We start from the raw sequence: 24184 nt of genomic DNA on the forward strand, positions 1-24184 counted from the left end.
TTGCTAAGCTTTGGAATTAATTTCATTCCTTTTCTGGCACAGATGTTCTGCCTCCCACTAGTAATTGGGATGTTATGCTTCTCATTTTGAGCACTCATATACCCAACAACAGCTGCTGTTTCAATTGTTATGGTAACATTGGAAATATACCAGATCTCGACAAGCAAAAAGAGATTAAGAATTGCCACACTGGCTCTGGTCTGCATGGACTGAATAGCTAGCTGTTCGTCCCTTTGTTTTTCTAACCACCTAGAAACAGGTTGTGATACATATGTGATACATATCCATTGATTTGGTGAAATTTACTTTCAAGTTATTTGTGCTGGATCGTGGTGGATGGGAAGCTTCTCTCTCCCAAATTCAGTCAAACTGTAGAGCTGGAGTAATCACCTTCCATTGGTGAATACTTAAAGAATGAACTGATTGAAGCAAATCTGGACATATTTTTAACTACAGCAATTATGACTCACACAGTCAATCTAAATATGCGCCTTTACCATTGTGGCCAGTAAAGGCTATGTGTAGGCTGGTTATAAAAGCACGTTTGATGTGCCTGGTGATCTACCTCTTTGATGAGATGCATAAGGAACAAAGATTCTTGAGCAGATGATCCTTACCTTAATATGGTATGTACGCAGTATATGATTCCCAAGTTCCTAATATCTGTAAAGGCTTCATTCCAAGGATATCATAATACACATCAAAATATGGCACATCAGATAAAGCTCTACAGAGGCCATATGTTAACTGCCCTGTCATTATGGAGCAGCATTTCTCTGTCAACCTAGTCTACTATTTAATGTGTAGATTTGCCTCTGCAGTTTAGAAGAGTGAGCACTTGGATGAGGCTGACCGGGTGCCTTGTATTGACAGCACAATCAGATGTGGTCAAGGAACTCTCTCACTGTTTTGAGAGCTATGACCTCATCTGTTTTAAGCAGCTTCCCTCAGGTTCCACCCCAAACCACATGCCCTGCTTTTGCTAGGACAAGATGAGCACGTTGGTAGTGGGGCCCAAGCATTTTTTGGGGGAAAAATCCATTCTACTATATTCTGGGCTAAGACTTAGCTTCATTTCATAAAAGGCATTCACTATATAAATAAGTACAACTCACAGGTTCAGAGTGGGTTTGAGGAGTAGAGATATGCAGAGAGCATCGGTGAGAAGCCTGAGACATTTGAGTGGTATTTGCCCAAAATAACCTCTCATGCTTTACTAGTCCAAGGGACCTAGAGTTCAGATCCATCACCAAGAGTCTCATCAACTCTTTTCTTTTTGTTAGCTCAGGGACAGATTGTTTTGATAGAGCCTCCTAAAACATATTTCAAATACATGGATTGTGATGAACAAAGACAAACCATAATACCAATCCATTGCTCAGAGCCAGGATGAATGCTAGGAATCACAGTTCTGCGCTTGGTAGTAAGTATGCATGCGCTGAGTTTGGGGAGGTTGACTTTAACTATTTAAGATGCTGCATATCAGATGTTTAAATTAATGATACGGTAGCCCACAATTTAAACAATTTACTGCCCGTTATCTTCACTCTAGGCATTTAGTGGTGAAGACTCCACCACATTAACCCCCAAAGCATCTGTATTTGGGGTGACCTCAAAGAGGCAAAACTCCCCCTTCATTCTTCCATTCTAAAACTCTTTTCTGGTTCAGTTTTAAGCTTACTGCAAGCTTGCTGTGATACCCATGGGATACAAAATGAAAGCCTGAGATAAGCTTCACATGAGAGTCATTCAATGGAAAATGCAGAAATTGACACTACTTCCACACTCATTTATTTACTTTTAGTTAAAATGGGCTTTCAGACTTCAAGAGAAACTATTAAATATAAATATGGATTTTAGTTATTTACTTTCAAAGTGTACAGTTGATCAAAAACCCTTCAGGACTTTGCAAAAGTGTTAATGGTGGGATTAAATTTATACATTGCAGCAATTAATGCTGAATGTTATTTAAACTGATACTGGATGCCATAAATATATGCTGCGCAAACTATTTACTCCACTTCTTTTTAAAACTGAACTGGATATACTTATTAACTATTTGGCATAATGTGTCTAATTTTATTCTCTGTAATTGTTCACTGAGCCTTCCACTGCAACTCTGTCAAAATTGAATGTATCTGTTAAGGTATTTTTATACCAGCCTTCACCACAAGAAACACAGGCCTGCATACAACAAAATAAAATACAACAAAGCATAATATGTTACTTATTTTACTGCATACTATTGCACATAGTACAATCAATCTTAATCAATCTTAATTATGTTCCTTCCCATCTACCTCAGTTCTACCTCAGTGATAATTTCTTGGGATTCTGCCTTTTACGTAGAAGCTATCCATAGGTGAGAGAGCACGAAACCTCCAAAATCTGAGTAGCAGCCTGATCCTGTGTAAAAGCTAGTATATTCTGGCTCAGTTCAATGGCATGTTTGTTAATTTGTTTGTTTCATTTATTGGCAGCTCATTATCAAAACAATCCCAGTCTGGTGTGAAAAAGTTGTGGCTACATATAAAATACATAAAAAGAACAGTAATAAAACCAAACATTAAAATCACTAAAACATACTGGTATGCAGTTTACAGGTATTCAAGAAGATGGCAGAAATGAAAAAGAGGGACTTTCAGAAGCAAAACCAACTGAAACATCTCTGTGTCTCTCTCCCCAGCTCAGGGACAACCGCAGAGAGAAGGGAATGCTATCATTCTGAAATGATTCCAAAGTTTGTGAGCCATTTTGTGGAGGAAAGAAACCAAGATTCAAACTTCAAATATTACACACTTCCACAGCATCCCTAAAAAAGGGCTGATCAAATGAAGCAGGCCATAAGAAGAAAAACATTTTATGCTTGTTGTTTAATTTTTATGCTTTCCTCTTGCAGATCCTACATGACTTACAAATCTTTTCTATTTCTGTATAAACTGTATTTAGCTGCAGAATATCCTTATGAATTCCAAGCTACTTGAGAATGGCTTCTGCAGCACCAAACCAGACAGTAATGTGCTGCTGCTGCTAGATCTCTCTGATGATATCCTACATCTGGATGCTCTTTCCATGACCAAGTATTTACACTTGCAATAAAATGACTATGAAGAAGCAAAAGAACTTACGGCCATCCACTGTCTTTGACTCCAAATGGACTATGTCTGGCTCTTTAGTAGTACCCATCCTAGACCTGAAAAAGGAGAAATTAAAACTATAGTATTTGTATGCTATGTTATATGGAACATTTTATACAACATTGTGTCTATTTGCATAGCTTAAATGTTTAACGAGAAATAATTTATAATTTGTTTAGAAAACAAATTCCCCCTTAATTTTCATGCAGTTATTATTTCTCTTATGAAATGAATGTGAGATTCAGGAACAACTAGAAAAGAAAATATACTTATTTGCTCATAGGATCAGCAATACCAAAATATAATACGCTCAGCATAATATGCGAATAGGGAAAAAAATGCTTTGTTAGATACATTTAAATGGGTTCTTATAGATCTGCTTTTAGGCAATTCTCTAAAAGAAGCTTTGTGGCCATTTGCACAATGTCACATATTATTTATGGCTCATCTCTGGATGCTAAATGAGCTGAATCCAAGTGCTAGGGAGCAGCATCTGTTGTGGTGGTGGTGGTGGGGGACTTCCAGAAGTTGCTAGACTACAACTCCCATCATCCCTGACTACTGGCCATGCTAGCTGGTGTCCAACATCATTGGATGGCCAGAGGCTTGTACAGCTTTGTAACAAGGAAACTACATTTCTGAGGTTTCCTTGGGGAAAGCCATAATCAATAAAGTGGTATGAGTGCTTTAAATGTATGGTGTTGCTGTGACCATAAAGTTCTCCTATGTTCTTGAATCACTTCCACAAGCTACTGACAATCTGGAGATACCCTTAATCTCTGCTTTGATTTCAGTGTGTCAATCTTAGTTCTGAACATTCTAGGGCCATATTCACACCATACACGTGAAGCACTATGGTACCTATTTTAACAGCCATAGTACCCCCCCTCCCCAAGAATTCAAGGAGCTGAGAGTTGTTAGGAAACCCCTATTCCCCTCAGAGATCTACAGTTCTGGGAGTGGTTTAACAATCAATCCCTCCTCCCAGGGAACTCTCCTTCTTTTTCATAGGTAAGAAAGACTTGTTGAAAATGTCACTAGTGACTAAATTCTTGGAGAAAAACAAGGATTTAAACTAGGCAAGGATGCTCTGAATTTTCAGGACGTTTTGTTCTTAGGTTTTGTTCTTAGTAGAGAAGACAGATTCATTTCTGAAGTTCATTGGTAATTTAGCAAAATCTAAATTGTGGTTAAAAGAAAATACTTGATCCATTCAATTACTTAATTTTGTTCAACAAATACGTCTGGAAGACCCTAACCCATCAGCAGCAATTCATGCGGAAGAACAAATACTGATCATTATTTCTTACTAGATTTAAGTGAATAAAAAATGATTAACATTGACAGTAGTCTATATTTGCCAAAGCCTAACTAAATTAGGTGTTCTGGGGGAAGAAACCCTGAAGCTTTTGAATTACTCTTGTCAGTACTTGCACTGGAAGTCTATCTCATCACTATGAACGTAATTCTGTTTGCAAAATAAAAAAGATACCCATTCAACTTATATGAAAACAAGTCCAAGACACAGGCACTACTAGATAGATAGATAGAGTCTGACCAATAGCTAATTCAAGGAACCCAAAATGGGCACTAATGGGAGCTTTCCCTCTATTGATAATTTTCTTTGTGTGTGTTTGCATGGGACAAGTGGAAGTGTAAATGAGCCCTCACTTGTGGCAGAATCAAAAGCAATGTGGTTTAGGCACTGAAAGCCATTAGACACATTACGAAACATTGGCTCAGGGCTTTCAAAATGTATTCTTTTTAAACGCTTTTTGATTTATAAACCAGTGAAAGATTTGGACTGACTCAAAGGTTTTAGTTGAATTAATCATGTAGGTGTTATACCATTATTAAACAAAATCGTTAAAATACATGTTAGAGCATACAAATGTGGGTAATATTCTGAGGAGATTAATAATAGTAACTGTTTTGTTTAAATGAATAGCACAGAAAAGTAATTTCAGACCTTTTCACATCAGCCAGATTTTATTCAAATACACTTGTAAAAATACAGTACATAAATTATGTGGCTAAGCAAGGTGATTCACTAACTAGTGCTTTCATGGTTAACCCTAAGTAGAGAAATCATTCTTTTTGGTTCAACTCTGGAAGACAGGGCATATTTTCTTATAAATCAGTGCTGCCCTTTCTTTCTCTAAATAAACGTCCATTTTTTAATGGTAGAAACTGTGCATTTGACAGCCATATTATCAAGGGAGTAGATATACTGCTATCCTATGGTAGAACTTTCAATGCACATTTTGTGGGATGGATGTTAGGGCTGTGCATTGACCCCCTGATCTGATTTGTGCCCCCAGTTTGTAAATCTAAATTGGACCTGATCCAGTCTGGACTACTCTGACCTACCCCATATTTGAATCTGGATGAAAACAGAAAATGCAAATCTCTGGAAACCCCATTGACATTATGAAACTAAAATGGCCCTAACTTTTCTGTTCCTTCACACAGATCTAACCAGTGCTTTTTTCTGGGGGTCCACATTTTCTGAATCTAAGTCTGGCCACATACCCTGAATCTAAGTCTGGCCTCATTGAGGGGCAGTATATCAATATGAGTAGGAAAATGAGAGTACCCCTAAACTTTTTTTTTAGAAAAAAAGCACTGGACCTGACAATTGGAGATATTAACCCTTAAAGAAATGATTAATTCTACCAAGTCTCTGATGGGTAGCTCCAGGGGTTTTAAAATTTACTTTTTCCAAAGAAAGAAAGTATGTTTTAGAAATAGTGTGCAAATTCTCATAGTCCTATGCTTGCTGTGTTCCTTTCATCAAGATTTTAAAAGCATATGAAGGTGTTTTTTTTTTTTTAAGGCTTGAGATACTAGACATGGGCAGGCAGCATCAGGAAGATGCTGGCAGAATATTTTGAACTACAAATCAATTCAGGACATTCTGATCCATTTGGTAGCTGCTTCAACCAAAGCAAGGTTTGATTATATTAAACCAGCTCTTCCTTAGCAGGTGCAAATATCACCTGTAAAGCCCCAAGGCCATTGCATTTCATAGAATTGTAGAATTAGAAGGAACCATGAGGGCCATTTAGTCTAACCCGCTGAAATGCAGGAATATTTCTGCCCAATGTGGGGCCCAAACCGACCACCCTGAGATTAGGAATCATATGCTCGTCTGACTGAGCTACCCCAGGTTCAGAAATTATATGAGCTTCCCTGGATATTATGATCAATTGTTGTTGTTTGATCCGTTCCAAATTTTATCTTTTTAGAAACTGATACCAGAGCAGGGTCTTTTCCCAACCTGGTGTGTTTTCAGTAAATGTCAGAAGCATGCTACTGTTGATGCTTCCCAAATACAGGGAGCAGAGCATCTGAAAAGGGTAGCCATCCCCACAGGAAAGGGCTGCTTCAAGATTGCTGGAGGAAAACCCAATAAATTTCACTCTATGAGATGAAATTTGAAGATATGATAGCTGCTTCAGAGGGGGATGAAGCCTGCCAAACTATGGAGACAAATAGGTCCAGGAGTTTTAGGCACTTCAGGCATTATTCCACTGACAGAGAGACCTGCCAATTCCAATGCTGGCTTGTTGTCAGTCTCCCTTCTTGGCATCTTTCTTTTTGGGAAAAGACTCCAGAGTCAGCCAAAATCTATTACAAAGTTAGGCATCCGAAAGGCGCAACCCTCCCTCCCCCAAAAAAACAGATTATACAGTGCAAACAAATAATTTCCCTCCCTCTTTGTTTCAAGCCAGCTAAGAAGCACCCCAGATTTCTTCTGGTTCTGATTTGGATCCAAAGCAGAATATGTGCATTGGCTCATTTCTGAAATGAAAACACTTAAGTTGGGAGGGGAGTCTGGCACTGTGAAGCCTTTCCCTTCGCCTGCAAATTTGTCTGAAAGGGGCTTTCATTTCTGGATTCTGCAGGCATTAAATGGTGACTTCATGCATGCTGTGTTAACTTAGAGAATTTGGCCAACTGAAATTTTCCTTTAACTCAAACTAGAATATGGTTCACTGTCTACATACAGCAGGGTCAAAATGAATATAAAATCCACCATTCAAAGAAAGTTGTTCAATCAGCAATGGATTTAGTCTGACACTTTCATATGGTTGTGTGCATGTGTGTTTTCAAAAGACTATCAAATGGTGGTGGAGAAGCAGATTATTAATCAATTTACATGCAAGTTATATCTGTCAAGTAAAGCTGGAATCACAAAACATAAACCAAATCCTGTCCCTTTAGATGTTTCCCTTTTCAGAGACTTTGAAAAGTCACTGGTTTATCTTTCAGGTGGCATTTTGTCTCTCTTTAGAGCAGTTGACGGTATTACTTAATAAATGCTGTAAAGTCACATAATGTCCTGATGCAGATAACAGAGGAAGCACTGAAGAAATAAAGAACCGTGACAGAGGAGGACGTGATTTGTATTCAAATCTACCAAGGCAATACAGTGCCAAGTTGTGAACTGAAGGAGATTCTTTCAGGTGGAAGCAGAGCAAGCTATTCCCTCCCGTAACCGAGAAAGACCTTGGGTGATATATTATCCATACCCTAAAAGAGCTGCACCTTGAAGTTTAGATTCACAAAAAAGTTTTCCTATTGCACTCGTCCTTGGCCAGTCTTGTGCAAAGAAGTCACCGAGCTTTCCAAAACTGTAGCAATGTGGATCCTTCCATTTATTCATGAAAAATGCTTGCAACCCCACCTTTCCATTATAAAACTACTGGAGGCAGCTAACAGCAGGACAAAATAATAAAATAATCTTATTCTCTCACTTTCCGTTTCAGTTGCAAAGTATCCAAAAAGCATCACTATAATATAGGGAAAATAGCTGTGTAAATTTAGCAGATGTATTTATTTTTAAAGGAAATTCATTTCCAAATTAAAGTAACTTTTTATTTTTGACATTAGTCTACTATGGAACTCAGGGTGGCACACATGGGCATATCCTATTTTATTCTCATATCAAAAATATAACAAAATTTAGTCCGATAAATGGTGACTTATTCGAGATAAATAGTAAGCTTCACGACCGTGTTATATCTAGGCAAGTTGAATTAACTGTGCACTGTCCACCTAAGTACATTCAGTCTTCAGACTGTCTGCCCCCACATCCTCCCCTTCAATTGAATTTGGTGAAACCTAATTGTAGGCCTGTGTTTTAGAGCCCTGCCAGGAAGAAGAATGTAAAATGTTTTTATGTTTTTTAAATCTTTTGTAAGCTGAGCAGGGAAGGCCATTGAAGCATGGCCACCCCTGTTTTGTAGAATCACACTCCTTTCAAGATATGAGAGGAGCTCACTTCTGCACTTTCTGGAAACAACTGAAGAGATGTTTGTTCCGACAGGCTTTCCCAGACGGGTAAATGGGCCTTGGTCACAAGTGTCCACTTGTTAGGGTTTTTACCCTTGTTTTAAATGTCTCTTTTGTTTTTGTGTTTTTAACTTTTAGTTATCTGATGTGTAAATCACCTTGAGACTTAGTGGCTTAGATGGTTATTAGTACATAAGATAACCAATGCTTGGTACGTGGTACAGCAGATGACTCCCGAGAGGTGTCCAGGGCACTTTCTAGTCCTGTTATGTGGGATGAGTTTCATTTACTAAGGCTTGAGGATGTGGACAAGGTGCTTGGATCAGTCAGAGCGACCACTTGCACTTTGGACCCTTGCTCCTCTTGGATGAAAAAAAAACTAGCAGGGAGGGGACAGATGGTTGGGCCAGGGAGGTAATTAATGCCTCCTTGAGAGAGGGGGTGGCCCTTACCTGCTTTTGGCACTCTTGGAGGAAATTGATTCTCTAAATCCATTTCCATCTAGGTTTAAGCCCAGTAATTGCACAGAAACTGCTTGGAGTGCCTCTGTTGGGAGAGACACAGTGAAAATGTGTCACGGTTAATTCTCTTTGGCATCTCAGTGGCTTTCAGTACCATCAACCATGGTATCCTTCGGTCCTAGTTAGAGGTGGGTGGTTTTGTGGTGTTTCCGGTTCTGCTTGGTTCTGCTTCCAGAGGGTGATGTTTGAGGAGTGCTCTTTGGCCCCATGGAGGCTTCAATGAGTGGTTGCTCAGAGTTCAAACCACTGAGTGGGGTCATCTGGCGTTTTGGACTACATTGTCAGCAATATGCTGATGCTACACAGCTCTACTTCTACTTTACATCTGCAATGAATGTGCTGGGCTTTGCCTCAGTAATGGATTGGATGAGAGCCAACAAACTGAAGCTCAATCTGGATAATTCTGAGACCCAGTTAATGGGTGGTTCCCTAGATTAGATGGATGGGAGGTTGCCTGCTTTTGATGGGTTTATAAAAGGCATTAACCCTTAAAGAAATGATTAACTCTACCAAATCTCTGATGGATAGCTCCAGCGGTTTTAAAATTTACTTTTCCCCCCAAAAAAGTATGTTTTAAAAATACTGTGCAAATTCTCATAGTCCTATGCTTGCTGTGCTCCTTTCATCAAGATATGAGCATATGAAGGTGGGGTTTTTTAAGGCTTGAGATACTAGACATGGGCAGGCAGCACTGGGAAGACGTTGGCAGAATATTTACACTCAGAGAGAGTGTAAACCAAGCATGGCCAAATGTGGCCCTCCAGCTGTTTTGGGACTACAACTCCCATCATCCCTAGCTAAAAGGACCATTGGTCAGGGATGATGGGAATTGTGGTCCCAAAACAGCTGTTGGGCCAAGTTTGGCCATGCTTGGTTTACACTCTCTCTGAAGGAGCAGGAATGATCCTGGCCTGACAGGACTCGCTGCCAATTAGTTTACGGGTCCAGTTCAAAGTGCTTTCTTTTCTTTTCTTTTCCTTTTTCTCTTCTCTTCTCTTCTCTTCTCTTCTCTTCTCTTCTCTTCTCTTCTCTTCTCTTCTCTTCCTATAAAGCCTTGAATGGCTAAGGACCACAATACCTCAAGGATTGCCTCTCCCCATATTAGCCTATCCAGACCCTGCAATAATCATCTGAGCCTCTTCTTCATGCACCTTTTCTTGTGATCTTCAAATGAAGAGTGGTATGGAAATTTAATAAAATGCTATTAATAAAAATAATAATTATACTTCTCCTATATTTTATCCTCAACATAACCCTGTGAGGTACCTTATGCCGAGACATAACAATTGGCCCAAACTCAAGCTGTGTGCAACATGCTCTGCCTACTCAATATGCCCCTTAAAAATGTGTTTTTTTTTGGGGGGGGGGTTATTGGGTTATTTTTGTTTTTATTTTGATTATGTATTTTGTGTTTTTATATTGTGATTTTATCCTATGAACCACCCCGAGAACCATGGGTATAGGGTGGTATAAAAATTTAATAAATAAAAAGAAATAATTATAAAGTAGGTCATCTCATTTCCAAATGAATAAACTTTACTTTGTGAGTAAAAGGCAATAATCTGAAAAGTTATCCAGAAGCATGGTTAAGAATGTAAACAGCTCAAGATATACTTTGCCTTAAACCGTGGAATTGCAGGAAATGGGTTTTTAAAATATTTTCAAGATTAAGATTACAGTTACTGCATACATCTAAAGTTCTGCTCACCAAAACTTTATAACCTGGGTCTGAAACTGTTCATGCATGATTTATAGTTTAAACATAGCCATATTTTTTTCTTCACCCTTTTTTTTACTGTCAGTCTTTATCATGAGTACGCACCATTGCTCCTAGGGTCTCTAGTCCACTAGCAGAAATACCTAATGTAGATTTACACTGTGACATATACTGTATGTTTTACTTATGGCTTTCATGTTTTACTTATGGAATTGTTTGGCTGGAATTTTAAAGCAAATGGTGGGAGAGTTAGAGACTAGTGGAGGCAGGGGGTGGAATTTCAAGACAGAGTCATTCCAATGGGAATAGCAAACTGATGTTCCTGGCTGCCTTTGCAGAAAACGGTTATAATGCTATGAAAAATGTAAGACCCCCTCAAAAGCTTCTATTACAAAGTTGCTTCCTAAAATTTTAATCACTTTCAAACATTTCAAGTCACCATAAGGGCTTCAAAGCTTCAAAAGAATTTATGCCGAGGCCCAGCAGTAAAAGTACAACAGTTATTTTGTTTTATATGAGTATGTAACGGAGACAGGATTTTTTTTTTTTTAAATAGATCCGTGCCCATTTCTTCTTTTATTTCAGAAAATAAGTGTCAAGAGCAACTAGTGTGATGTGTTGAACTAACTGGTAAGCTTTATCTCAGAATCAGAGAAATGCAATATTGAGAGTGAGCTGCTACTCCTACCTCCAGCTGTGAGGAACAGCTTTCTGTATCTCAAAAGCAGCATCAAACGGGACATCAGAGCCAAAGAATAACAGCACAGAATATACACGCCTCAGCTTAGGACAATTTATGCCCTGGAAACTAGCATTTTGCCAGGTACATTTCAAGCTCCTGAGGTTCCTCAACACATAAACTTACCTTGCATCGACGCATTCAGTTTATGCTAGTACTGCATAACTCCTTTCTTCCTTTGGCTATGTGATATATTTCCATTCAATCCTACTTTCTTGTTATCTTGCTTATGGCTAATAAGGCCCGACACTTATGAGCTATGTTATTCTTCCCTGCAAACTACATTCTACCATTAGGAAACAAAGAACTCCTTTCCATCCACATCTATACCATTCTGCTTGTGTGAAGAGGCAAAAGAAACAAAGCAAAGTTTGGTCAACCCACAGAGGAAAATATAGTGCCCTGCCCACAGCTTCACTTGTGCTCAGTGGGGATAGATTCTGGAATCCATACCATGGTTTATAATTCCATGGCTGAGCCCATGTTAGGAAAGGTGCTTCTGAACACGTGAAGAGCAGAGGTGGAGGAAGGGGGGTGTGGGGGTGCAGTCCGCCCCGGGTGTCACCACTGAGGGGGGTGACAAAATGCCGGGCAGCACTCACCGCGGGGCCTGCAGCACGCCAATGCCATGCGTCTCTCCTGGGAGAGACGCGGTGGCTTGGGTGCACTGCAGGCTCCGCGCTGCCCAAACAGTCCACCCGTTCACTTCCCCCAAGCTGTAGGGTGGGTGAGTGGGAGGAGGCAAGCAGATTCTGGAGGCCTTGCAGTGCACCCTGCCCCTATGGGCGGCTCACCCCACCATCGCTCTGGCCCATGGGCGGTTCTCTCCACCCCTGGGCATGCCGTCCCAGGCACCCAAGTGGCTTCCTCCGCCACTGGGGAAGAGTATGCCTTTCACTCATTACTGCACACCACCACACACCCACATAAAGAATGATTCAGACTTATAGGTAAGGATGGCAGAAGGGCTTGTCAGGTGGGCTTCCTTCTGTCCCCCCTTTAACCCCTCATCAGAGCACAGACTCTTGCCAGGAATGCTTTTTGCCTTAGTTCTCTACAACAAAAGTTTTGTCTGTTATTTTCCTAACAGGCAGCATTATACATACATCACTTTGTAATGCACATTATTTACGTTTTCATTGATTTATAATTGCAGCTGTTCCATCAGGTGATTCACTGCTTTTATTTTTTCCTCAACTCTTTTTCACTTTGTGTAAGCGGTTTTGCTGATAGAAGCAGACTCTATGCAATCCTAACCTTGTCTACTAGGAAGTAAACTCCACTGAATTCAATGGGGCTTGTTTCCAAGTAAGGAGAGTAGAATTTCAGTCTTATTTTGCTGCTTCTTGTCAATTTTAAAAATCAATGGAAAACATCGTGGGGGGGCAGTTTCCACATGCAACAAGACTCTTTGATGTGCTGCAAAAGGCTAGCAGGGTAATTCCTCTGGAAATTCATTAATTTTGAAAGGGAACACATAAAAAGTAACTGATTCATAAATATTGGTTGGTTGAGATACACATCCCTATTATGAGGAATAAGATAAGTAAAAATACATATATTTCTACATCAGTGAAATAATCTGCTTTTAATACCAGGATTGAACTAAAATCCCCTCATTTTTCTCTATAAAAGATATAAATATAATTCAGATTTCCCCACCACCTCTCATCTTTGAGATCACCTCTTTTTCTCTCCCCTGAAAAGTGTTCTGTCCCTGGGAATTTTCACTGCCATAAACACATTCCAATGTAAGTTTACTATTGCTGCTGTAGATAGAGTGCCTAAATTTATAGGTGCTAAACACTCACTGTAAATAAAGTCAACAAGAATTGGGATACACAGATGCCAAACCAGGACATATCCAGGTGGAAATCAGTACAAATGTCCAGGAAAGCCTGGACATATGGCAGCCAATGGCAGCTGAAAGACAGCAATTACTTCTGTGATTTTGCCAAAAAATCTCAACAACTTTGGGTTCCCTAAAAAAGTTCAACAACCTTTGAAGGTGACCTGGAAACTACAACTAATCCAGAATGCGGCAGCCACACTGGTGACTGGGAGTGGCCATCGAGACCACATAACACCAGTCTTGAAAGACATTGGCTCCCAGTATGTTTCTGAGCACAATTCAAAGTGTTGGTGCTGACCTTTAAAGCCCTAAATAGCTTTGGTCCAGTATACCTGAAGGAGCGTCTCCACCCCCTTCATTCTGCCTGGACACTGAGGTCCAGCGTTGAAGTCACAACAAAGCAATCTTTGCAACAGAGAAGTAAGCACTGAATGTAGCTGCTTGGTCACAGTAGATAAAATATGCAACATTAATACAGATATTTCTGGAGGGAAAAACAAAGGAGAAGTCCAGGCCACAGCCTGCAACTTAGCTTTTACATTCTCAGTAGGCTACTACATCAACAAATCTTCATGCACCGCTGCTCAAATTTATCAAGCTCTTGTATAATAATAATAAAATAATAATAATAATAATAATAATAATAATAATAATAATAATAATAATAATAACAGCAACTAATAAGGGTGGTTTTGGGGTTTTGTTTTGGGGTTTTTTGTGTGGTTTTTTTGCCACTACCATTCTGGCAAGACTATTTCAAAACTGCACTCCTAATATTTATACACTGCCCTGATCTCCAGTGCAGCATTATTAATGGGCAGCTTAAACCTATTTGTTCTTTAAGACTTACTCTAATCAAAACTGTGCTCTTCATTTCTAAGCAGATTTGTTGTTGCTTCCCATTCTCCTTTTTCCAAGACTCTGGCTGTATTTCTCAAAAACTGGGCTCCCTTTTCATATCACTTATTTTCTTTGCCCAAGAAATTCAATAAAGATCTTGTCAGGTAGAGTCTTCCACCTATTATATTTATTTTTACGAGTGTGAAAAAGTCTATAACTCATAGACAGCAATGGAAGAGAAGTGCCAGTGAGTCAAACTTTTCTTTACTCTAAAGACACATAATCAAACAGGCAATAAAGATCATCAGCACCTGGTATTTCATCATTAAAACAGTTTTTTCAGCAAGGTAATTATTCACTGAAAGTTCAGATCAATAAGAGTCACATTTCATTCCTAAGCAGTTGTAAGAACTAAACTTTAACATTTACATATAGCTGACAGCTGCAATTTATTTATATTTTGGGTTGTCAAATGTTTGGGAGCTGAAAGGTGAAAGGCTGACATCCTGCAAACACCCTATGAAGACATCTTGTGCTTTGAGCACCACCTTGGGTTTTTTTTTTGGAAATTCAAGTCCCTATGTAGAATTTTAGGATACAGGAAAAGAAGCTGAGGTAGTCAAAGGCAATTTTGGAAACATTCTTAACATTTTAACGTTGAACATTTTGGTTTAGAACTACTGTTTTCCTTTTGCAATGAGCATGTAACGCTTCACTTATTTCCATGCATTCAGCAGTCCTAGAGGTCAGTGTTTAAACGGGACTTGAAATTGTTCCTCACATTTGCTGAGCTAGTTATAGCTTCATCAGTTCTTGGCATTTGTGCTATATTTTGCTATGGGCTCCTCTTTGTAGTCAAAATAATAACAGCACCAGTAATAACTAGTTCTATCTATTTAGCACTTCTACAAAATCCCCAACCCATTTTCATAGAATCATAGAATCATAGAATCATAGAGTTGGAAGAGACCACAAGGGCCATCGAGTCCAACCCCCTGCCAAGCAGGAAACACCATCAGAGCACTCCTGACATATGGTTGTCAAGCCTCTGCTTAAAGACCTCCAAAGTAGGAGACTCCACCACACTCCTTGGCAGCAAATTCCACTGTCAAACAGCTCTTACTGTCAGGAAGTTCTTCCTAATGTTTAGGTGGAATCTTCTTTCTTGTAGTTTGGATCCATTGCTCCGTGTCCGCTTCGCTGGAGCAGCAGAAAACAACCTTTCTCCCTCCTCTATGTGACATCCTTTTATATATTTGAACATGGCTATCATATCACCCCTTAACCTCCTCTTCTCCAGGCTAAACATGCCCAGCTCCCTTAGCCGTTCCTCATAAGGCATCGTTTCCAGGCCTTTGACCATTTTGGTTGCCCTCCTCTGGACACGTTCCAGTTTGTCAGTGTCCTTCTTGAATTGTGGTGCCCAGAACTGGACACAGTACTCCAGGTGAGGTCTGACCAGAGCAGAATACAGTGGCACTATTACTTCCCTTGATCTAGATGCTATACTCCTATTGATGAGGCCCGGAATTGCATTGGCTTTTTTAGCTGCCGCGTCACACTGTTGGCTCATGTCAAGTTTGTGGTCAACCAAGACTCCTAGATCCTTTTCACATGTACTGCTCTCGAGCCAGGTGTCACCCATCTTGTATTTGTGCCTCTCATTTTTTTTGCCCAAGTGCAATACTTTACATTTCTCCCTGTTAAAATTCATCTTGTTTGTATTGGCCCAGTTTTCTAATCTGTCAAGGTCGTTTTGAAGTGTGATCCTCTCCTCTGGGGTGTTAGCCACCCCTCCCAGTTTGGTGTCATCTGCAAATTTGATCAGGATGCCCTTGAGTCCATCATCCAAGTCGTTGATAAAGATGTTGAATAAGACTGGGCCCAAGACAGAACCCTGTGGCACCCCACTAGTCACTCTTCTCCAGGATGAAGAGGAACCATTGATGAGCACCCTTTGGGTTCGGTCAGTCAGCCAGTTACAAATCCACTGAGTGGTAGCATAGTCAAGACCGCATTTTACCAGCTTCTTTACAAGAATATCATGGGGCACCTTGTCAAATGCCTTACTGAAATCAAGGTAGGCTATATCCACTGCGTTCCCTTCATCTACAAGGCTTGTAATTCTGTCAAAAAACGAGATCAGGTTAGTCTGATATGACTTATTTTTCAGAAATCCATGCTGACTATTGGTGATCACAGCATTCCTTTCTAGGTGCTCACAGACTGTTTGCTTAATGATCTGCTCCAGAATCTTCCCTGCTATTGATGTCAGACTGACTGGGCGGTAATTATTTGGGTCCTCTCTTTTCCCCTTTTTGAAAATAGGGACAACATTTGCCCTCCTCCAGTCTGCCGGGACTTCGCCTGTTCTCCAGGAATTCTCAAAGATGACTGCCAGTGGTTCTGAGATCACATCTGCCAGTTCTTTTAATACTCTTGGATGCAGTTCATCTGGCCCTGGAGACTTGAATACATCTAAACTAGCCAAATATTCTTGTACTATCTCCTTAGTTATTCTGGGCTGTGTTTCCTTTGCTGAATCATTTGCTCCAAATTCTTCAGGTTGGGCATTGTTTTCTTTATCGGAGAAGACTGAGGCAAAGAAGGCATTGAGGAGTTCAGCCCTTTCTGTGTCCCCTGTTTGCATTTCACCATCTTCTCCTCTGAGTGACCCCACTGTTTCTTTGTTCTTCCTTTTGCTACGAACATACCCATAAAAGCCTTTTTTGTTGCTTTTAACCTCTCTAGCAAGCCTGAGTTCATTCTGTGCTTTAGCTTTTCTGACTTTGTGTCTACACGTGCTGGCTATTTGTTTGAATTCCTCTTTGGTGGTTTCCCCCCTTTTCCATTTTTTGTACACATCCTTTTTTAATCTTAACTCAGTTAAAAGTTCTTTAGATAGCCACCCTGGCTTCTTTAGGCACCTTCCATGTTTCCGTCTCATTGGTATTGCCTGACGTTGTGCTTTTACTATCTCCCTCTTAACAAACTCCCAGCCATCATGAACTCCCTTTCCTTTTAGTATTACTGTCCATGGGATCTCACCCAGCACTTCCCTAAGTTTTATGAAGTCGGCTTTCTTAAAGTCAAGAAATTGAGTCCTAGTATGCTTGGCTGCTCCTTTCCGCTGTATAGTAAACGTCAGAAGAGCATGATCACTCGCGCCTAATGATCCTTCCACTTCTACCCCACTAACCAGCTCATCAACATTGGTTAGGACCAGATCTAAAATGGCTGTTCCTCTTGTTGCTTCTCCCACTTTCTGGACAATGAAGTTGTCTGCAAGGCCAGTGAGGAATCTGTTTGACCTTATGCTCTTGGCTGAGTTTGACATCCAACAAATATCCGGGTAATTGAAGTCCCCCATTACTACTATCTCCCTTCCTTTTGCATGCTTGGCCATCTGTTCCAGGAAGGCATCATCTATGTCCTCCGTTTGGCTTGGGGATCTATAGTAAACTCCCACAATGAGGTCTCTGTTATTCTTCTCTCCCTTAATTTTGACCCAAATGCTCTCACTTTGGCTTTGAGGTTCTAAATCTTGGATCTCTTCACAGGTATACACATCCCTGACATATAACGCCACTCCTCCTCCTTTCTTGTCTGGTCTGTTTCTCCGAAATAGATTGTATCCCCCCATTATTACATTCCAATCGTGGGACTTATCCCACCAGGTTTCAGTGATGCCTATTATGTCATATTTAGTTTGCTGTACCAAGAGCTCAAGCTCATCTTGTTTATTTCCCATGCTTTGCACATTAGTGTACAGACATTGAAGTCCATTAATCATTCCCCCATGTCTCTTATTTAAGGATTTTTTCCTCCCACCACTAGGTCTGCGTGCTGTTTGCTCCATTTGGTCTATGACATTTGGATGATCATCTTCATCAATTGATAGACTCCTACCTTCAGGAGCACTGTCTCCCTCCCCCACATTAGTCAGTTTAAAGCCCTCCTGATGAGGTTTCTGAGATTTTTGGCAAAAACATTTCTCCCAACCGTTGTGAGGTGCAGCCCATCGCTTGCCAGAAGTCCATCTTCAAGAAACTGCAGTCCATGATCTAAGAATCCAAACCGTTCCTGTTTACACCATTTGCGAAGCTAGCTGTTCACTTCCACTATTTTTCCCTCTCTCCCTGGGCCACGTCGTTCAACTGGGAGGACAGATGAGATAACAATTTGTGCATTTAATTGCTTCAATTTCCTGCCCAGAGCCTCGTAGTCTCTTTTGATCTTCTGGAGGCTATTGCTTGCAGTGTCATTGGTTCCCACATGAACCAAGAGGAAGGGGTATTTGTCAGTGGGTTTTATGATTCCTTGCAGTCGTTCAGTTACATCTTGGATCTTAGCACCGGGGAGACAGCACACTTCCCGAGACATCTTGTCAGGCCCACAGATCACTGCTTCTGTTCCCCTCAGTAGGGAATCCCCTATCACCACTACACGCCTCCTCTTAGGTTTGGTCGGGGTTCTTCCATGAGCTGTCCGTTCCAAGGTCGCCTGCACATTCCCTGAGGACTGACTTTGCTGCTCGTCTTCATATACCTGATCGACTGAAATGAGGGAGAGATCCTCAAATGGAGTCTGCTCTTCGTCTTCCATGCTAGGGGAGAGGACCTCAAAGCGATTGTGTATTTCTAAACTATCAGAACGAACCCTGGGCCTCCTACTTCTTTGAGTCACGTTTCTCCATATATCTGGCTCCTGTGTTGATGAACTAGCCTCCTTCTCAGGGGAGTCCCCTGTCTCCTCCTTGGTGGAGACGGTGTGCTCTGTTGCTTCCAAGAAGAGCTCCAGATCTCTAATTCTTTGGAGCGTAGCTACACGTTCCTCCAGTTGCTGGACTTTGTCTTTTAAGAGGGCAATCAACATGCAATTGCTGCAGGTAAAGCTGCCTGCAACCTTTGGCAAGATGGCAAACATTGCGCAGGAACCGCAGGCGACTGCAGCTGTTCCCTCCCCCTCCATCTTGAGAACGTCGTTGGGGTGGCTACAGCGGTCCTCCATCATAAAAAGCGTGAAGACAGGACAAATAACTCCCCCCACAAAAAAACCTAGGTCTCCCCCAACAAACGTTTGAGACTAGCGCCCCTAAATCTAAAAGATGGATCAAACTGCACGCGCCACTAGGCGCGCGCCGCTGCCCTGCTACCTCTGATAAGCTCCTCCCACAGCTAATCACCTTCCTCAACAGAAACCCTGCCCCCTCTGACCTTTGCACAGGGAGAACAGCTAATCAGCCACAAAGAAACACACACACACAAGAAAACCCTTTTTGCTCCTTCTTCAACTGCTGCCCTGCTACCTCTCATAATACATTGCATTATTATTATTTTCATAATTCTTACAGCAACCTTGTAAAGTTGGCTAGAGTTATTATCCCAATATTACAGATGGGATGGGACTGAGGCTGAGAGACACTAGCTTGCCTGTAGTACCCCTCAGTGAGACAATGGCTGAGCTGAAAATTGAACATGTCCTAGCTCATACTTTTCATATTCTTGCTCCCAAACCACCCACCTTGTATCTACTTATGGCTTCCCATGGATTAAACCACAGCCAATTCTGCTTCCAGGCACATCTGTGACATTAACACAGGTCTTCTTCTTTGGTGATCACTCGTAGCCGAGTAAGATTGTCTTCCATAAAAAAAGTTTTAACAATGAGTCCGTAAGTGACTGTGGAGGCCAATTCTGGATCCACACGACCTTCCACAGTGGGCACATTGTTTTCCGGGTGGGAGTTGATCACGGTGTGGATTTGCCAAACGTGCCTTCCTCCTAGCACGTTTCTCCCTTGCGTCCTGAGTTCAAGTGTCTTCAAAGCCCATGACACCTTTGGTAAAGGCTGTTCTCCAACTGGAGCACTCGCAGGCCAGTGTTTCCCAGTTGTCAGTGTTTATACTACATTTTTTTAGATTTGCCTTGAGACAGTCTTTAAACCTCTTTTGTTGACTGCCAGCATTACGCTTTCCATTTTTAGGTTTGGAATAGAGGAGTTGCTTTGGAAGACGATCATCAGGCATCCGCACAACATGACCAGTCCAACGAAGCTGGTGTTGAAGAATCATTGCTTCAACACTGGTGATCTTTGCTTCTTCCAGTACACTGATATTAGTTCGCCTGTCTTCCCAAGTGATGTGTAAAATTTTTCGGAGACACCGTTGATGGAATCTTTTGAGGAGTTGGAGATGGCGTTTATAAGTGGTCCATGTTTCATAAGCATACAGTAAGGTTGGTAGTACAATAGCTTTGTCAGCAAGCATTTTGGTTTCCCTGTGAATGTCCCAGTCCTCAAACACTCTACACTTCAGTTGGGAGAAAGCCGCACTAGCAGAGCTCAGGTGATGCTGGATTTCAGCAACAGTGTCGGCCCTTGTGGAAAGGTAACTGCCTAGGTAGGAGAAGTGATTGACATTTTCCAATGTTTCACCATTGAGTTGGATTTGTGGCACTGCAGAGGTGTTATTTTGTACTTGTTGGTGCAGCACTTTGGTTTTTTGTATGTTGAGTGGTAGGCCAAGCTTTTTGTAAGCTTCTGCAAAGATATTTAGGATGGTTTGGAGGTCATCGTCTGAGCGAGCGCACAATACATTTTCATCAGCATACTGAAGCTCAATGACGAAAGTTACGGTAACCTTACTCTTTGCTTTTAGCCTACTCAGATTGAAGAGCTTTCCATCTGTTTGATATATGATTTCTACTCTAGTGGGGAGTTTCCCTTCAACAAAGTGTAGGATCATGGCAATGAAAATAATGAATAGAGTTGGGGCAATAACACAACCCTGTTTAACACCTGATCCCACTGTGAATGGTTCACTTTGAGAGCCATTGTTATCTGCAGTTGTTGCTGTCAATTTTCAGAAGGACAGGGCATTACAATTTACAGTGTCAAAAGCCTTAGTCAGGTCAATAAATGCCATATACAGGGGTTGATTTTGCTCTCTGCATTTTTCTTGAAGCTGTTGAGTGGTGAAAATCATGTCCACTGTCCCCCTAGAAGGCCAAAAACCATTTTGGGATTCAGAAAGAGTCACCCTATGGCTGTCTATGGATACTACACCCACATGGGCAGGATCTTTCCCACAGTGTCATTTGCACAGGAAAGATCTACACAATTATCAAATAAGCTGTGGGGCAGGGTAATATTTATTTTGTTAAAAACAACAGCAACATATAGCTGTAGGGTGGGGGAGAGAAGTTACATCTCCTTCTCCCCCCTATATTCTCTACCAAGACCAGGGAGTGAGAAAATTCTGCAGGGTGCTCATTTGCAGGGTGTGAAGCCCACTTGCAAAGGAGCACTCTGCACCATGCAGGATCAGTGCCTCCACTGATAAGAGCAATTGATCAGGGACAGACCTGAGTCAAGGAAAAAGAGCCAGGTGGTGAATATCTTGGATAATAAGCAAAGGAAGGTGGCGGCACCACTCCACTTCTGAAATCCACGGAGGGTCATTTTTCCATTCACTTCCTCTCAACCATTTACTTATCCTCATTATACATCTCCAGCTAGTGGGTGAGTTTTACCATTTGTTTTGTCTCCACATGGAAGAGGAATGCAATAACATCAGGCTCGGGTGGGCAAAACTCTCTGTAGAGATTCACAGGTGCTCAATATGTGCATGTTTATGACTAATGATGCTTATTTATGGATGGGGTGATGATGTTCTTTCTCCTTTCCATGAACCTAATCACAAACAAGAGCTAGGAATATACGATGCAGTCATTCTCTTTGTGATTTTATCTGTAAATTTCACCATCTATGGAAATTGGGATAGGCTAGCTATTTGCGTGTTAAAGTTCCCAAACCGCCCTTGAAATAATTCACAATAGACGCAGAATTATGGTTTAAGGTTTTTGGCATAACTTTGGACACAACTTTATTGATTACAGCATGTGAGTGGTTGCTTAGGCATTGGTTCCTGACTAGCTGCACCTGACCTTGGCAGGGCAGCACTGAAGCCTGGACTCCGGCAGACGTCAGTAAGGGAAAACAATCTGGGGGAAGTCTGAGCTGAACACGAGTCTCTAACCTCACCCCAAATGCTCCCAGGGGCTCTGGCGTGGCCCTAGCCCCTTGACAGGGGTTCAGACAAGAGCAAAGCAAGCCCCTGGATTCCTTTAATGGAATACCCTTGCAGCAGCAACTTCGAGGGGCAGGCACAGCCAACCACATCCCCTCCACCAACCAATTGAACCTAACCGCCAACCTTACAAAGTTGTGATGATTTGTTACGCAGTAGGCAGAAACCAAAAGGCACCAGTCAATCAGCCTATGGCAAAATTCCTACTAGGCCCCTGCTCCAAAGCAGATGACCCCATGACAGGCATAGCAAGGTCAATAAGCCCCTAAATATAGGGAGGGAGGGCGGGTCATCCTGTGCACGCAGCGAAAATAGGAAGCTCAATGACACGTGCAGGGATATAAATAGCCCCTTGGTTGCCAATCACTAGCTCCCTGAACCAAATTCCTTCCCCAACAACAGAGGGGTGACCAATTGGGAGCTGAGGCCATCCAATCGTACCCATCCCAGCAACAGCAGGGCAGTTTGGGTGACCTCACCACAACAGGTTCTCTCTGTGATGGAGGACACAATTTCCTTGAAGGTGGGGTTTGGGCCTGGTTTCATATAAATGTAAAGTCAAAATTCAGTAAGAGTTTCAAAGTGGCACCCTGCAGCAAAATGTGTCTGGAAGTAGGATGGATATCCCAGAGGCAAAAGAAGTGGAGGAGTTTTTAACAAGAACTTTTTGCTAAATACAATGCAATAACTTTGGGATCCCAATGGAGAACAACATGCCAAATGGAGCATATGCTTCTCTGGTCACATCAGTTGGCAGAGATGTTACACAAACAGCTATGGCTTGCTCACACAAGATGCCGGAGGCCTGGACCACTGCCTTGGTTCATTTAGATATAAAGTCCCCTTCGGTTGTGCTGGCAGCATCATCTTTTAATTACAGAAAATTCAAACATTTTGTTGTGCAGGCACTCTGGCACCTAAAAGCGCCATTCACCCGCCTCTGTATGGCAGTAGGCCATCTATCCCCAACTCCTCAGAGACCAGCCTCTTCAAAGCTATCAGCAGTAGAACATCAGCCCTTACCCCCTGAGGCTCTAACCTTGACCCAGACTTCCTTCCAACTCCAAAATCCATTTGAAAATAAAAATGCTTCATTAACTTCCAGTTGCACAGAGCTCCAGAGAAGCTGCCAGCCAGCACATCCTTGCTCTATGGATAAGCTATGAGATGTATCCATTTTTAATCATTATTTTTCCTGAGCTGTTCCACTCCTCTGCCATGGTGTTTGTGTGTGTGTGTGTGTGTGTGTGTGTGTGTGTGTGTGTGTGTGTGTGTGTGTTCTCAGCCAGATGATTTTCCCAGATGGGCTGTTGTACTGTCATTTTGATTGGCAAGTTCTACATCAGCCTCCAGCAGATGCCCATAGGGATGAAAAGGTCTGAATTGCTGATAAATACTATGCTGGACTCCACACTATCTTGGTTGGCTTCTTCTACCTGAATACACACATCAAAGCCCAGTCCATCAAAAGGGATCGATGTTTTAAAAGGTACTCAGTCATAGATTTACCCATGTAGCCAGCATCTGCAAATAAGACTGTGTTTTTTAAAATGAGCCTGCCTGTCCATATTAACCTAAATTAGTCACTTGTAGCATACTGATGGTCTAACGGGCAGGGGTGGGGGTCAGTTTCTTTTTTCTTTTTTAAAAAAGAATTTTTCCAGTTTTCAAAAGCTTCCCTGATTCTTGCTTAGGGACTATTTTTTAGTAACTGAGAATGACAGACAAATAAGTATTTGCAAGTCTCTTTGTCGGGGTTTTTCATTTGCTTCTGTGGGATGGTTCTCACATAACAGCAGCCTCCATGCAATCACATGGGGAGCATTCATTGTGTGAACTAGGGATGCTTGTTTGCATCATGTCAACTGTTTCCTCAGCCCCATCAGTGGCAGCCAATAACATGAACTGGGGGCAGGGAAAAACACGTGTTGGAGAGCAAGGGATAAGCAACCTTCCACAATGCAGGAGTGAAAATGAACTTTCCATTTGCA

The 24184-nt window shown here is 41.5% G+C and overlaps 1 protein-coding gene and 1 long non-coding RNA gene across 9 annotated transcripts in view; one reads left to right on the forward strand and one right to left on the reverse strand.

Moving 5' to 3' along the window:
* Nucleotides 1-24184, reverse strand: part of SORCS1 (sortilin related VPS10 domain containing receptor 1) — a 496054-nt gene that overhangs the window by 200001 nt on the left and 271869 nt on the right. For all 8 annotated transcript variants that reach the window (XM_081192000.1, XM_081192006.1, XM_081192004.1 and 5 more), the window contains exon 6: nt 3129-3193. In XM_081192000.1, coding sequence (XP_081048126.1) covers nt 3129-3193 — 65 coding nt within the window. The remainder of the gene's footprint in view (nt 1-3128; nt 3194-24184) is intronic.
* LOC308585912 overlaps nt 1-24184 on the forward strand; it is a 77607-nt gene that overhangs the window by 23018 nt on the left and 30405 nt on the right. The gene's annotated exons all lie outside the window — the stretch shown is intronic.

Source organism: Podarcis bocagei (assembly GCF_964188305.1).
Source record: "Podarcis bocagei genome assembly, chromosome: 4".
In the NCBI taxonomy this organism is placed as follows: domain Eukaryota; kingdom Metazoa; phylum Chordata; class Lepidosauria; order Squamata; family Lacertidae; genus Podarcis; species Podarcis bocagei.